General features: G+C 42.8%; 1 protein-coding gene and 1 long non-coding RNA gene across 9 annotated transcripts in view; both read left to right on the top strand.

Moving 5' to 3' along the window:
* Positions 1-16,189, top strand: part of LOC131318180 (protein ANTI-SILENCING 1) — a 72,134-nt gene that overhangs the window by 15,136 nt on the left and 40,809 nt on the right. For 5 of the 8 annotated variants that reach the window (XM_058348009.1, XM_058348008.1, XM_058348007.1 and 2 more), the window contains 5 exons: positions 827-905; positions 1,156-1,246; positions 14,139-14,244; positions 14,385-14,501; positions 14,596-14,681. In XM_058348009.1, the coding sequence (XP_058203992.1) occupies positions 827-905; positions 1,156-1,246; positions 14,139-14,244; positions 14,385-14,501; positions 14,596-14,646 (444 nt within the window). In that variant the 3' untranslated portion in view covers positions 14,647-14,681. Of the gene's footprint in view, positions 1-826; positions 906-1,155; positions 1,247-14,138; positions 14,245-14,384; positions 14,502-14,595; positions 14,682-16,189 lie in introns of those variants that run through there. The other 3 variants (XM_058348010.1, XM_058348011.1, XM_058348013.1) reach the window with 3 other exon arrangements.
* Positions 8,482-14,137, top strand: LOC131318183 (uncharacterized). Its single transcript, XR_009197538.1, has 2 exons — positions 8,482-9,070; positions 9,159-14,137. It is a non-coding gene; the product is annotated as an uncharacterized LOC131318183 (long non-coding RNA).

Here is a 16,189-nt window from a genome sequence, read left to right as displayed (position 1 = left end):
CTATCGCTAAGGATAGATCTCGCTTGTTTAGTTCTCTCATATTTCTGTAGGTAATTTTAGCCTCATGCTAATGGAAGCATAGATATTTGTCTTTCCTCCCCCATAGCCCTCATCCTTACTAATTAGAATCAAATCCGCTGCAGCCAAGATATAGCAGGTTTGTGAAATTTTCACGTTCTTCAGAGGCCAAAGCTGAAATGATTATATTTCCATTTTTGAATGCATTTTGCTTAGTTTGTTATTAGGGTAAATTACCAAAACCACCCGAGGCTTCTAAAAATTACAGATTGCCCTTTCACGTTAGGGAAATTGGTCTTATAATAAATTACTCCATTGTCAAGATGTAGCTGCTAGGAAGTTCAAGGGAATTTGTCGGACATCATCAAATCCTAATTGCAAAGAACCAGCTTGTAGAAGGCTGATGGCAGAGGTGTGCAAAAAGCATTCCACATGCTAAAAAGAGTCCATCGTAATTAGGATTTGATGATGACAAACAGATTCCCTCGAACTTCCTAGCGGCTACATCACAACGAAGGAGTAATTTGTTACAAGACAGGGTATTTTTTAATTTCCCATACGTGAAGGGGCAAGTTATAATTTTCAAAATCCTAGGGGTGGCCTTGGTAATTTGCTCGTGTTATTACTTTGGTAATTGAATTATTGAGTTTTATTTTATTTTTTTATTTTACGAATTTTATTTCCCGATAGAAAAAGGAAAACAAGTAAATTTATTTACCTTTATTTTGTAGGGCAAAAGTTGGGAGTCTTTAACGTCCTTTCAAAGTTTTATCTTTAATCTCAACACCTTAGCTTTGTTATCTTTCAGGATATCATTTGGCATGCTTTTAAGGAAAATTGCACGGCGAAAATGGTACAACACACTGCAATTTCTAGTCCACACTCTGGTACAGAACAAATCAAATATCTTGCTCTTTAGATATTGTCGTTAGAAATCGAGTGTGTTTTCTGTTCAAAAAGTCAGTCTTTTATGACAATACGAAGACGAGTCTTCAGTGGCTGGGGTGTTTGTTTGCTTCAACATAGAAACCGATGTTAATATTTTCAAGATTATGTGTTTATCCATTGAATCGGCGACTAAAATGACCATTTCTTTCGAACTTGGCGACAATGGCCTCGTCCATTTTAATTTCCTAGGTCAAGCTTTTATTATTTTGAAAACAAGAGGTGCAGCCGAAAGGATCATCACGGAATTGGATGACCGATGCTTAATGCTATCAAATAGGAGGTATGTACACAAGTCCATCTATTTGATTGTTGCAGTACTATTTGTTTTCTCGAGAAGCAAGGGAAAATTGAGTGGTACAAAGGGAAGCAACCCACATGTTGAGAGTAGACATGATAAAGGTACCCCTTTGTGATAGCATAAACTTTGAGACAAGTTATTTGTTAGTAGTTTAACATGGTATCAGAGCAAAAAATAGATGCTATTTTTGGTAATCATTAATGCTTTCATATGTTTGGCTTGCTTATGGTGAATCGTTTGGCCACATGTGAAAGGTGGTGAGTATAAATGTCGAAGTTATCCCTCTGTTGAACATCTGAGTTTTCGGATGAGTTGGTGGTCTAGAGTGTAATGTGATATGCACTCAAATATTGGGTGGCCGTACTTGTCGTCAAGCATTTGACTCAAAACCGATTGGCAGTGAGTAAAAAGATAACTCGGGCTCATATACTAGTTTTGAAGGAGATTTACAGAGGTGGGAGAAAGCTCCAACACTCTCATGCATGTGACTCGCACTTTGGAGGTAAGCAAATGAACGAGATCACATGGGTTACGACGAAACAAAGTGCACTTATGGCACAAATAGAAGGAATCAATAGGGATTCTTGACTTGTTGCTCGTGAACACTCATCTCTGATACCTTGCTTAAGAATTCATCTCTAAACCAGCGTCGGGCCAATGGCTGTTAGAAGCTCCATCGACGTGCATTTTCCAAATATCCCCATGGAACATCTGCCAAGCTTCGCTCGACTTGTATTGTTCGACGGGATCAAGACTTGGGTGGGGCGCCCCAGGTTCAGTTCGGCAATGAAGTCAGCCATAAGTTGTGCCTTGATTGCTATTCGCGGCTCATACTGGATGTCAAAGTTTGCCAGCTCAATGGCCCATTGAGACACTCAGTTGAAGAGGTTGGCTTTCCGAAGTAAAGCTTGCAGCGGGTACTCGGTTAATACAATGATCGTGTGAGCCTGGAAATAAGGAGTGAGCTTTCGAGCCACTGATACTAGGGCTAATGCTAACTTCTCCAAGGGCAGGCACTTGGTCTGAGCTGGTAGCAATGTCTTACTGGTGAAGTACAAACGGTCTTCGGCACCCTCCTTTTGGACAAACAAGTGCTGAGTTGACGGCTTGAGGAGAGACGGACAAATAGAGGTGCAAATCCTCATGTCTCTTTGGCGTGACAAGGAGAGAAGCCGAGCCCAAATACTTCTCCAATTCTTCCGGTGCCTAGTAGCACATTGCCGTCCATTTAAATCTTCTTTTGCTACTCTTCAAGGCTTGAAAGAAGGCGTGGCACTTATCCAAAGAGCAACTAATGAACTGGTTAAGTGTCGCGGCCATTCCTGTAAGCTTTTGAACTTCTCTCACTATACTTGGAGCCTTTAGCTTCTCCACTGTGCAGATTTGGTTGGGATCGGCCTCAATGCCTAGGCGTGTCACCATATGACCAAGAAATTTGCCCGAGCTTACACCAAATGCACACTTCTTGGCATTCAGCTTCAGCTAATGCTTCTTCACCATGGCAAATACGTCGGCCAAGTGGTCTAGATGGTCAAACTCTTGTTTGCTTTTGACGACCATATCGTCAATGTATGCTTCCATCGTATTGCCGAGTTGTTGGCCAAACACGAGTTCACCATTCGCTGATATGTTGCTCTGGCATTCTCTTCAAATTGAAGGGCATCATTTTATCACAATAGATCCCTCTCGGCATGGTAATTGTCGTCTTCTCCATGTCCTTATCCAAGGCAATCTAGCCCCTGTAGGCATCCATGAAACTCAAATGGGCGTGCCTAATTGTTGCATCCACAAGTTGGTCGATTCGGGGTAGGGGAAAATAGTCCTTAGGGCACGCATCGTTCAAATTGGTGTAGTCTACACAGACACTCCACTTGTCGTTCTTTTTCTTTACCACCACTGTATTGGCGAGGCAATTGGGGTATTGTACTTCTTTAGCTCTGGCCTCGAGGAGCCGGTCTACTTCTATTAATGCTTCGAAATGAGTCGGGGCCAATCGTCGTGTGCATTGAATGATTGGCTTTCGCTTCTCGTCGACATTCATATTGTGGCAAATGAAGGACGGGTCGACGCCCGCCAGCTCGTACAAAATCCACGCGAAGACCTTCACATTTGCCTTCAAAAATTAAATCAGTTTTTCACGCTCGGTGTCCTCAATTGTGGAGCCAATCAAGAAAAACCAACTGCAGTCATTGTTCATTGGTACGGTAACAAGGTCTTCCACCATAACCTTCTCTTCGGCAGGGGCCCATCGTCCTCCAAAACTAGCGCGTTGGGTACCTCTGTCCAATGTACTTGTTTCGGCTTGCTCAAGTTCCTGATTGCTGACACATAACACTTCTTTCGGGTGTCCTGGTCACCGTATAAATCCTCCTGCCGACCACTAGCGCTTATGAGTCGGACCACTTGGTGGTAAGTTGAAGGGATTGCTTTCATCCCATGATGCCAAGCTCTTCCCAAATTTGCATTGTAGGGCTCGACACGTTTACAATAACGAACTCAATTTTTAACGTGACCAAACCCACTTTGACAGGTAGAGTAACCCAACATAGTGGCCAGACTGGAGCCCGGTTGAAGCCAACGAGCAAGACTTCGATTGGCCAGAAGTTAGTTTCGGGAATCTTGAGCTGCTTGAAGAGCGAGTAATACATCACCTCAGCCGAGCTCCCCTGGTCAACAAGGGCCCTTTTTACGTCCTGCGTCCCGATTTTAACAGTCACCACCAGCGCGCCACTAGCGCGTCATTATGTGGCACTTGATACCTTTGGAGGTCGCGCTCGGTGAAGGCGATCATCCATCTGGGATACTCGTTGATCCTTGTTCGCTTCTGCGTGTTTCCGACTAAGAGGATCTGCCTAACAGCCGTTGCTCGGTCAAGTTCACTGCAAAGCTTCTCTTCAATTTTGTGGTTCACCGGACGATGTATCACGTTTACCATCGGGAGAGCTTCCTCCTGAGGGTTTGAACCAAGAATGTTCGGTTGGCGGTAGGGTGTCGTCGCTCGGTTGATCCATTGGTCTAGGTGACCTCGTGCCGCCACCTGTTCCAGGAAAGCTTTGTATGGCTGACAGGTCGTCGTGTAGTGTCCCAACTCATCATGGTAGGAGCACTTCTTCTTTGGATCTTGGTTCTAACCTCCATTGTCCATTCCCAGCTTGCCCTTCGGCTAGCGGAAGAACAACTTCCTTTGGATTGTCCAAAGAACATGGATAGGTTTTGTAAAGACTATCGTTTCGGCCACAAAGTCATGCTCCTTTGGCACCCTTCTATTCCTAGACTTGATGTGGTTTACTTGCTTTTTGTTTTGCACTAGGGCCAAGAACTTTTGAACAACTAGCTGGATGATAGGGATGGCCTGTGTAATGGTTGGTGTGGGGATGTTGAGCGCTCTGCTTACATCTCTTCAAGCTTATAGAATTTCTCTACAACCAACATCAAGTCATCCACATCATCTGGGGGTCTGATTGCGAGCTCATCCAGGATTTTACTCTCGAACTCTAGTCCGTTCTTGAATGACCGAGCAGCCTAGTATGTTAGTCGACGCCCACAATTCGTTGAACAATTGCCAGTAGCAGTCGGCGTACCAAAGACGCCTCTTTGGGTCGTTTCCTCATTTGGGATAGGGCTCGGGTTCCTTGGTTTGCTTGTTGCTGGTAATGAACTGGGTCATGAAGTCTGGCTCCAGCCCGGCGAAGCTTTCAATAGACCTAGCATTGAGTTTATTGAACCATAACAATCCTAGGTTCCCCAAGGCTCGATGGAAAAGCCTTGCACATGATGTCTTCACTTCGGGTATAAAGAGAGTGTTCCGAATGTGGATGAGGTGAGTGTAGGCCTCACTTACCTTTAGGTCTAACTTAGTGAACTTCGGGAGGTGGAAACTGGGAAGTGGAATCTCTGCTTCTATTTCGAGAGAAAAGGGGGAGACACCAAGCTGAAGCTGTTTGAGTCGGTATTCGTGAATCGGCCTTGGTGGTCGGCCATGTCACTCTATGCGAGACTTCTTTGCCGATTCGTGATACTTTATTTCTTTCTCTTTAGAAAAGGAGGGTCGCTCGTGCTTCCCTGTCTCCTTTGGTTGTGGAGGTTCCTTTGGTTTTCCCCAGTTCGGCAAACATGACGTTTACCCAAGCGATCATCGTGTGGGAATGTTGACGTCGACTCCTCTGCCCTTTGAGTCACGCCGAGCTTCCTTCACACCCTCATAGCTTCTTTTAGGGGCCTTGCCACGACGCTCGGCGCTCGGTAAGATACTCGGTCGTGTTCTTTTCAGGATACTTCACTGCTCCATGAGTTCCATCATCTTGTAGCTGTATAGTTTCATAACTTTTCAATCCTTCAGAATGCTCGTAATGTTCGATAGAGTAAGAACTTGCAATTGATCCAGTGCCAGCCCTTCTGTGGCTCCGCGCTCGTCCGCTAGTCAAGCGATGCTAAGGGGAGGGTGTTCGCTATTTAAAAACTACCTCTAAATACACCTCTCGCTCAGCCAACCTCGACAGGCAAAGCAAGCCGGTCCTTTACAGAGCCCCTGTGGGGCTGTTCTTCTTGGAGGTTGTGCGGTGGAGGAGGTGGAAGCCTCTCGCGCTACCTTCCTTCGCTATTGGATCTCGAAACCAAGGAGGTTGTGCGGTGGAACGCATCCTTCAGCCTTCCCATCTCCAACTTGAGGGCAATATCTGTGTCCGTCTCAACCAGTCGCTTTTTCAGCAACTAGATGTACATCGTCATCACGTCAGGGGAGGGAGAAATGCCCTCAACAGGTGGAATGGACATTAAGATGTGACCACTGACCGGAGGAGTGAGGGTGGTGTCCTTGAAGCCAGAAATGCCGATGTCAGACTGTTCGCCACCCATTTTCATCGAACCCTGAGGTTGATCTTAATGGAGAAGAGAGGTTGTTAGGGAAAAGTGATTGGAACCACCGTGGATATGTGGGTTCACGTCGGGTTCGCCAATTGTGGGGTTGTCGATCTAAATCTAGCCACCTCTCAGAGTCTTTGGTTCGGTTACTGTTCACGCCTAGCTTTGCTTGACTTGCACATGGAATGCATGACTAAAAGGCCACGCCGGTCTGCTACTGGGATGACCTGCAAGCGAGCAAGTCAGAAAGTGTAGAGGAAGGAGGAAAGGACTAGAGTTGAGTAGAGAAGAGACCCTACCTCATTAGGGTTGTATCCTTTCATTTATATAGAGTCATCTGACTTGCTCTCCAATTACATGTGCGCGCAACTCACGCTCGTTAACTGCTTTGGCTGATGTCGCTCTTGACGTACGGGATAAGGCCGTTATTGGATAGGTGTATGAGCTGTCACCCATGTGCACACGTGCCTGACTCATGCCTTAACCGCCACAAGTGACGTAACAACTGATGATAAGGGCAAGGTGGTGAGGATCATGAAGATGAGCTGGAATGGTAGGGCTTTTGCCAAACCTAACAGTCCGAACCCTCGAGGGTCAAGTGTCATTCTTGGGATAGCTTGACAGTTGGATATTCCACATCCGAGCGCTGCTCTCGTCGAACCCTTGTACTGAACCTCAAATTCCAGCATCTGGGCTAGCTTGCTCAGACAGAATTATGGGGCTAAGCCCAGCCTACAGCCGAGCGTATTGAACCTAGACCATACTAGCATATTCTGCCTACTGTAATGATCATTATCGGTTCGTATTGTGCTCTGCCATTAGTGACGTGAATCTTCAACTCTTTCATGAATTTGTAATGAAAGATATGCGCCTCCTTCAAAATCTTCTAACTATTGAGGCTGGCTCTTCCTCTAAGGCCCCATCTTTTCACACTCTAAATATGTAAACGAAATCCTTCATCGCGCTCATTTCATTAATAACAAAATAGTTGGCACACTGCTTTGATGGTTTGCTTTGATGGTTTGCCTCTTGATGATCGTGTGGAATATTGTTAGCTAGTGACTTGGCCCATATTTTAAATGAGGTTTATGTTGTTAATTTGTCTCTGCACCCTTTACTCATTGGTCTGCTTTGTTGCGTATTTTGTTGTATGTTTGGGGCGTTATTTTTCAGTGCTAACTCTTCTCTTCTATTTCGAGTTTTACTCTTCGAGCTTATGCTGATAGACGATTTATCCCATCAAAATTCCGCATCTGAATTAGGTGTTTTTCCAGGCAACTCACTTGTTTCCTAGGAACGAAATAAGCAATCTATTTTGTTTGTTCTCCTCTGAAGCAAAATGTCATGCCATGCCTCAAGCCACATTCGGAATAGTTTGGCTTCGATGGCTTTTATTGTCCGTCTTCCTTCTTCTATGCCTCCTTATTGTGTTAATAAAAGTGCTATTTAGATGTCCAATATTCGGTTTCGTTCGTGGCATCTTGCGACAAGCACTATTGATCTATTGTTTGTTCAGACTTCGGTGCAGTCGTCCCTAAGACCACGCTACTCCTTATTATAGTTCTTGCTTGGCAAACTCTCTGCGCGCTCGCATCCTGAGTTTGAAGAGAGGGGTGGGTGTGGGTGGGTGTTTGTGGGATAGTCGTCTTTCATCATATGTAGTGGGATGGTTTAATCTTCTTTGTCTTATTAGGTTTAAGGTGTGCTCTATATATCCTCAAAGCAAGAGTTGTATCTTTAATCCTCAAAAACATTTATTTTTGCATTCTAAGAGGAAGATGGTGATATGATATGTTGGTGGCAACATTGATGTGGAAGGGACGTTTGATGTAGCTTTCCCTTTTGCTTTCCTTGCTGCATAGGGAACTGAGGTGAAGATGTTTTAGGAGGGAGGGGGAGAGAATTTCTTTAGGGAAATCGGTCAAAGGAGAACTATGCAGGATTGGAGTTGGATAAGCTTGTTATCGTGCTTGACTACGTTAATGTGGGGAAGGGACGTTTGATGTAGCTTTCCCTTTTGCTTTCCTTGCTGCATATGGAAGTGAGGCGAAGATGTTTTAGGTGGGAGGGGGAGAGAATTTCTTTAGGGAAATCGGTCAAAGGAGAACTATGCAGGATTGGAGTTGGATAAGCTTGTTATTGTGCTTGACTACGTTAATGCTCTTTGAGGGTCGAAAAGAGAGGATTTACATTGGGTCTTGTAGATGGGATGATATCATACTTGTAGGTGCCTCTGTGTTGGAGTGTTTGGGAAGACATCAAGCCCTCAGCAATATCCTAATGAGCTGGTTTTTACTCTTAAAAACATGTTTAATACAAATTGAACGGCCCCGATTATTTGCGTGGGACCCATTTGCGTGGGACTCCAAAATGGGTCCCACACAAGGTTTTTTACATTTTGTGTCAAAAGATGTCTCCGGAACCGCCTCCTGCGTGTGTGTGTGTGTATTTCCATTGGTCTTGTTTCATCATTCGATATGCCAATCTATTTTGTGTAGCTGTGATACTAGTGGTGTAGTTTCTTCTAGCTTGGATCATTTTTGGTTTTGTAGACTCTTCACATAGGTGATTGGTTTGCCCCTTGCGAGCTGAGGTGGGTTTGTTCTACATTTTTTGTTTTTATGTTGTCTTGTTCATCGGTGGCATACTCTTGATGCCTTTTAATGCAATATTCGCTTATCGAAGAAATGCATAAAATGAAGTTGGAAGGTAGTATAGGCTGGACTTGGCTGCTGGAGAATAGGGTGGTGCAGAATCGGGCAAACTGTGGATGGGGGTGGAGTTTAAGCAGGTGTGATGGTGGTTCATCCAAGCAGGACAATTAATCGATTCCTCTTTTCATGCAAGGCGGAAGTGACAATTTTGTATGGAGAAGTGAAGTTCAGAGATCAATCAGATTGGTGTTTTTTGACAGCCAGTCACTCTTAGGGACAGGGCTGAGTGTAGGTGAATTCGGTGGGTCTGCAAGTTCAGAGATCAATCAGATTGGTGTTTTTTGACAGCCAGTCGCTCTTAGGGACAGGGCTGAGTGTAGGTGAATTCGGTGGGTCGGCTGATTGTTTTGTGAAATGATGAAGTTTTGAAGATATTGCTGATCAAGTGAGGTTTCCTAGGAGTGGACAAACTGAGTTTCTTTATACAAATAATTTCTTTGTCCTCTCAATGTTACATGTGCTCCCAATATCATTCCTTAGAATGCCATTGAGCTACTAATGCCATAATATTTGGCCTCCGAATAGCGGCTGAAAGTAAACTGAGTTTGTTAATTCAATTTAAAAAAAAAAACTGTATATGTTAAGGAATCGTCTGGAAAGGTCCAATTAAAAGGGGATCTAGGTCATTGTCTATGATGGATTTTGGGGTAGTGAAGGGGGGATCTGGGGTTCATAGTCGCACTAGTGGGCTTTAGCATTGAAGAGCTTCCCGGAAGGAAGATCACCTTTTCTCTTGCGCCCCCTCCAAAAAATACTTGGCCTGGGACCCAGAAACACATTTCTGCTTCATTTGAAGAAATACAGATCCGAAAACCAAAGAGCGACTGATTGGGGAAGCAGCATGACTGTACTTTCAGCTTGAATTTCATTTCACACAAAATTTAGGGGAAAAAGATTGTTGCAGTAATAAGAGTTTTCACCAGTAGTGGTAGGGTTGTGCGTTACGTAGCTGACAGCCAGCACGTAAAAAAAAAATCCGTCAGATCTTTATGACATGAATCCAAATATGATTACGAGACATGCTAGGGCGTTCCCTTTAAGCGACGCGTTGTGCCTGCCTTCGGGTGCTTCGAAAAATGAGCAAGGGGCGCCACACCGGCGCCCGGGTGTGATGATAAGTGAGCAAGGGCTCTCGCGCATGCCTGGATGAACGCGGGTAAAGAAGCTAGCTCAGGACTATAGGATTCATTTAGCAACTTGGAATATAGGGACATTAACGGGTAAGACTAGGGAGCTAGTTGACACCGTGCTTAGGAGGAGGATTAGTATAGCTTGCCTTCAGGAGACTAGGTGGGTAAGGGAGAAAGCTAGGGAGATAGAGGACACAGGTTATAAGCTTTACTATACGGGTAAGGATAGACATAGAAATGGGGTAGGTATCGTAGTAGATAAACACCTAAAAGATTCGGTAGTTACGGTAACGAGAAAAGAACATCGGATTATTTTAGTTAAGCTTGTGATCGGAGAGAGTATAGTTAATATTATTAGTGCTTACGCGCCCCAAGTAGGCTTGGATGATCTTATTAAAGAGCAATTCTGGGAGCAAATGGATGACGTGGTTCAAGGGATACCTTTTGGGGAGAAGCTATTTATAGGAGGCGATTTCAATGGTCATGTGGGAGTGCATAAGCAAGGGTATGAGAAGGTACATGGTGGCTTTGGATTTGGTGACCTTAACGAAGGTGGTAGGAGGATTTTAGATTTCGCGGTAGCTTTTGACCTTATAGTTGGGAATACTCTCTATAGGAAGCGAGATGAGCATTTAATTACCTTTAAGAGTGAAGCCAATAGAAGCCAAATCGACTATTTTCTTGCTCGAGGGGCAGACCGCTTGACATGTAAGGATTGTAAGGTTATTCCCGGAGAGTGTCTAGTAGCACAACATAGACTTTTGGTGTTAGATATTTGTCTCAATGGGGATAATAGAAGGAGAAAGGAAACTAGATGCCCACGGATTAAATGGTGGGGCCTAAGAGGGGAGAAACTAGAGGTATTCAAGGAAAGAATGTCTCAAGAAATACGGTGGGGAGTGGAAGGCGATAGTGACAATATGTGGACTACGTAGCTGACGGTATTAGAAGAATATCAAAAGAAGTTCTTGGCGAGTCGAAGGGAAAATGTCCAATTTCTAAGGAGATATGGTGGTGAAATGACGAAGTTCAAGCCATGGTAAAAGCAAAGGAGTGCTTTAAAAAGTGGCAAAATGATCGGAATGAGGAAAATTTTCAGGGCTATAAGCAAGCTAGCAAGGAAGCTAAGAAAACCGTTAGGGATTGCTAAGTTGAAAGCCTATGAGAATTTCTACGCTAGACTCGATAGTAAAGATGGAGAAAAAAATATTTATAAACTTGCTTAGCTACGAGAAAGGAAAGTTAGAGACGTTTCTCAAGTTAAGTGTATAAAAGATATTGATTCGGTGGTGTTGGTGAAAGACGAGGCGATCAAGGATAGATGGAAATCGTATTTCGATAAGTTGTTAAACGAGAAACATGAAGGAGGCTTTGGTGGGGAGGAAGTGTATGTACCTGGCAAGAACATAGAATATGAGTTTTATTGAAGAATACAAAAGTTCGAAGTGGTTAAAGCTTTGAAAAGGATGAAACCGGGTAAGGCCCTAGGACCAGATGGTATTCCTATTGAAGTGTGGAAAAGTCTAGGTGACTTGGGGGTGACTTGGTTGACGAAGTTGTTCAACAAGATTATTATGACTAGGAAGATGCCCGACGAATGGAGAAGGAGCACTTTAGTACCTATCTATAAGAATAAAGGGGATATTCAAAGTTGCAACAACTATAGAGGTATTAAATTGATGAGTCATATGATGAAGTTGTGGGAAAGAGTTATTGAGCATCGCTTGAGGATGGTGACTACGGTGTCAGAGAAACAGTTTGGGTTCATGCTAGGAAGATCTACCATGGAAGCTATTTACCTATTAAGGAGATTGGTAGAAAAATACATAGCAAAGAAGAAGGATCTCCATATGGTTTTCATAGACTTAGAAATGGCTTATGATAGGGTGCCTAGGGACATCATATGGTGGGTTCTGGAGAGAAAATGAGTGACCAAAGGGTATATCGAGGTGATTAGAGACATGTATGAAGGTGCCGTCACTACCATTAGATCACCAATAGGGGAAACGAGTGAATTTCCTATCACCGTAGGATTGCATCAAGAGTCATCCCTGAGCCCATACCTCTTTGCCTTAGTTATGGATGAATTGACTAGACAATTTCAAGAGAATATTCCATGGTGTATGATGTTTATAGATGACATTGTCCTCGTAGATGAAATCGCTAGAAGTGTTAATACGAAACTAGAAATTTGGAGAGAAGCATTAGAGTCAAAGGGTTTTCGGATAAGTAGGAGTAAAACTAAATATATGATGTGCAAGTTTAGTGGTACCAGTAGTGCGCATGAAGGAAGAGTGATGATCCAAGACCAGGAGATACCAAAGAGTGATCATTTTAGGTATTTAGGCTCAATTATTAGAAGAGATGGAGAGATTGTTGATGATGTGACCCATAGGATCCAAGTGGGGTGGCTCAAGTGGAGAAGCGCTACTGGTGTACTATGTGACAAGAGGGTACCTACAAAATTGAAGGAAAAATTCTATAGAACTGCCATAAGATCAGCGATGCTTTATGGGATAGAATGTTGGCCTATTAAGAAACAACATGTGAGCAAATTTAGTGTAGCAAAAATGAGAATGTTGAGGTGGATGTGTGGTAAGACTAGACGAGACAAGATTAGAAATGAAATAGTTCGTGAGATGGTAGGTGTAGCACCTATAGAGGAGAAGTTGAGGAAAAATAGGCTAAGGTGATTTGGGTATATCTACCGTAGACCAGAAGATGCAGTAGTTAATAAAGCGGATAGGATAGCTCTAGGTAGCAATGTTACGGGGAGGGGTAGACCTAAATTGACATTAGATGCTGTAGTGCGCAAAGATATGAGTATAATGGATCTGTGTGAACAAGTGGCACTTGACAGAGTCCAATGGAGGAAACGGATTCATGTAGCCGACCCCAAGTGATTGGGACGTAAGGCTCGGTTTGGTTTGGTTTGGTACCAGTAGTGGTAGGTGAATGAATATGGTGCGATAACCATAACGATGTATTAGAAGCCGTGTTGGAAAAAGGGAACATCTAGATGTGAAATAGTAGTATGATAGACATGACGTGGACCTGCTCGACCTTTTTTCTACCGCTGAAAAAGCATTCTCTTCGTTTGTTTCTTACCATATTGCAATTCCTATAGGCTAGAAATGAGTGTTTTTGTTTTATTCGTTGCGGAGTTCAAATTGATTAGTTCCAACCACCACTCATGACAACCTATGAAAGGAATTGATCAACTATGTTGCTGTACGTATTAAGAATATTTGATGATTTAAGTAACAGCTGTTTAGTTTATCTAAAACTAACGACACGTCTATATTTTAGTAGAAAATGCTCCGTAGCAATGTACAATTGTACATATTGGAAGTTTGGAACACACGTACCGAAACATGATACCCCTGTGTTCTCAAACAGTAAATTTAGCTATCCTAATAGACCCCCAAAGGTTTTCTGAATTATTAGCTAAACACTAGAACATAATCCAATCCTAAGTCAACGCTTGCGAATATACCCCCAAGGTTTTCTGTTCTTAACGCAGCTTTGACAAGGAAAAAAAATACTAAGAAAGTCAGTCATAAAGCCTTGAGATATTTGTTTTACGGGGTAATTCGAAAGATGTTACTCTGTTTTGGTAGATGTATCAGTCTGAAGTATAGTACGGTGTTTGTCTATATAGAAGCCTACTCCTATGTACTCCCTCCACCCCATATTGCTTGTCCTGCTTTCTATTTCGGGATGTCCCAAAATGATTGTCCTCTTTGAAAGTCAAACTAAAAAGTGTACGTTTCCACAAACTAACCCTCATAAATGATTAGAAGTAGTTTTTGATGAAGAGTTAGGGATAACATTGGAAATCTAATCAAACTTTCTAAGGAGACCCGCATTAATTGCTTGTCCACTTAAAAGTTGGATTCCCCGTACGTGACAACCAATATGGGACGGAGGGAGATCATATATTTATGGCATGTAGAATAACCCTTCCCGGTTAATGTACCAGAACAGTCCACATTCCAAGTGACATAGGTAGTTTAGCCTTGCCTTTGTTATCCAGTAGCTATGTCTGCTCTTTTATGGTTGAATGATGTGTTTTTCCTGCTAATGATTACTAGTGCCATTGGATGTGTGGTTTTACGCCTGCTTGACATGCAGAGAGGGTTCCTACTTACCATTTTTTTTTATTCCCAGTCCTCTTGTTGGAAGCGTTCCACCTCCTCGTTCTGTTCAAAAGAAGTCAGCATTTGTTGGCCATCTGTCCATCGATATAATTAAACATCAAATGCAAAGGGAGTGGGTATGATCTGTTGGCCCCCTATGTTTTTTAAAAGTCCCAGTCTCACTTTCATGTGGCACACTTGCACGCCTTATTTTTTTGGTAAAACATCGTATTTGGTCATGTATCTATAGTGACATCTTTGTCTTCTTTTTGTACAGAAAGAAGCTTTATCAACTTCACATTATTCTCAGCCAAACAATATGGAATACGAGATGGCCATGGAATGGTGCTTGCTACAGTCAAGATCGAAACTTTGGTGGAACAAGTTTTACAAGGTATGGTGTACTGTCTATAGTAAATGCAATGCAAAATTGTATTGCTGCCTTTATATAATTCGCTTTTTCAACTGATTATTTTGGATCCGTGAAGATACAAGGGGAGGAGTTGAGAAAACTTAAGGCCAATCTCAAGATGAAGTGAGCACCAACTGTAAAAATATCTTCCAGCGTTTCTTGGTGAGTACCTACAAAAGAATATTCATGTCCTTCGAATTATTGTGTGGAAAACGGGTGATCTGTAAACTTCCATTCTTGCACACAGTATCTCCAAACAATTTTCTATGTTTGTTCTGAGGTTAATTTCACTTTTGTCCCCTAAACTATTGAAAATTGTTTCTTTGTCCTTCACTTAGGTTTGGTTTGGCCTATTAAGCCACTTGTCTTATCTTTCGTCTTTATTTGATTTTTTTTTTCATTGTTAGTTTTGCTTCAAATTCTTGGGGATTATTCGTTCGTCTCGATGAGAGAAATCGGAAAAGTAACAAATTATGGTCCAAACTCAATTTTTTGATTTAAAACAACAAAAAAAAGCCAAAAAGACAGATTTTTTTTCTTCTTTATTCAAAAAATATATTAAGTTTCGGTCATAATATTTTACTCTTCCGATTCCTCTCGTCGAGACAAACCAATAATCGACAAAAAATGGACGCAAACCTAACAAAGGCGTGCAAAATTGAATAAGGATGGAAAAAATAAGCCAAGTGGCTTTTTTTTAAGCAAAACTAGGCCTTAATAAAAGTGTTTTGTCCCTTAATTTATAGAAACATAATCTTGGTGGCCCTTTTTGGATGGGCCGTTTGAAGGAAAGAAGGCATACGTGCACTGCAGCAGCTTTTTCAACTGTTTTAAGGGGGAATATTGACCTTGTCATGAAAGGAAATGTGGAACTTTCTGCGTGCTCGTTTGTTAGGGGCATTATATTTACCCCTGTTATTTCCTTAGTACCCACACTCAATATACTTCTTATCTTCTTCCCCATCCAAAACCCTAGTCTCAGTACCCACACCTAGCCTCTGCGTCCTCGGCCACTCGTTTGTCCTTGGCCCCATAGCTACCAGATATCCACACCCTTCCCTACTGTTGCTGCCCTCCCCCAACTCTTGCACACCAAGTCCTCCATTCAAGAGGGATCCAAAGGGTGGGAATGAAGCACAAATTTTTCAAGAAATCTTTTGATTACCGGTCCCCATCAGATTGTGCTAAACAGATTTTGCACGTATTCAGCTTCTGTGCACTTAACAGACCCATAGATTTTGGTGGTGCCATGTTAAGGGAGGGAGGAGTAAGAGGAGTGGTGATGGCGGTGGTGTAAGAAGGGGAGGGAGGGCGGTGGGAGAGGAAGGAGCGAGGGCCTGGTGGTGCTTCGAACGGAGTGTGGAAGATTACCGAGGGGAGGCCATTGGCTGGTGGATGGCAAATGTAATGGTGGGTGTGGTGATATGAAATTAGGGTTTGGATGGAGAAGATGGTGGCTGTTTGGTAACTTACAGAAGATTTAAAGGGATCCAATTAATGGAAAATGTTTTCCTCATTTTTTATACAATCAAACATCGGAAAATAGGTAAAACATTTTATGCCCAAACAAACAGAGCCTTGGTGTGGGTGCTAAAAAAAAAATTGAGAGTGGAATCATCAGCTGCTTCATTCAATATTTTTAATGGTCTGTTCAAAAAAGGACTGGATTA

This window comes from Rhododendron vialii, chromosome 2a, assembly GCF_030253575.1.
Source record: "Rhododendron vialii isolate Sample 1 chromosome 2a, ASM3025357v1".
NCBI lineage: Eukaryota > Viridiplantae > Streptophyta > Magnoliopsida > Ericales > Ericaceae > Rhododendron > Rhododendron vialii.
Note: the sequence above shows the minus strand (reverse complement) of the source record. Positions and strands in the feature narration are given on the sequence as shown.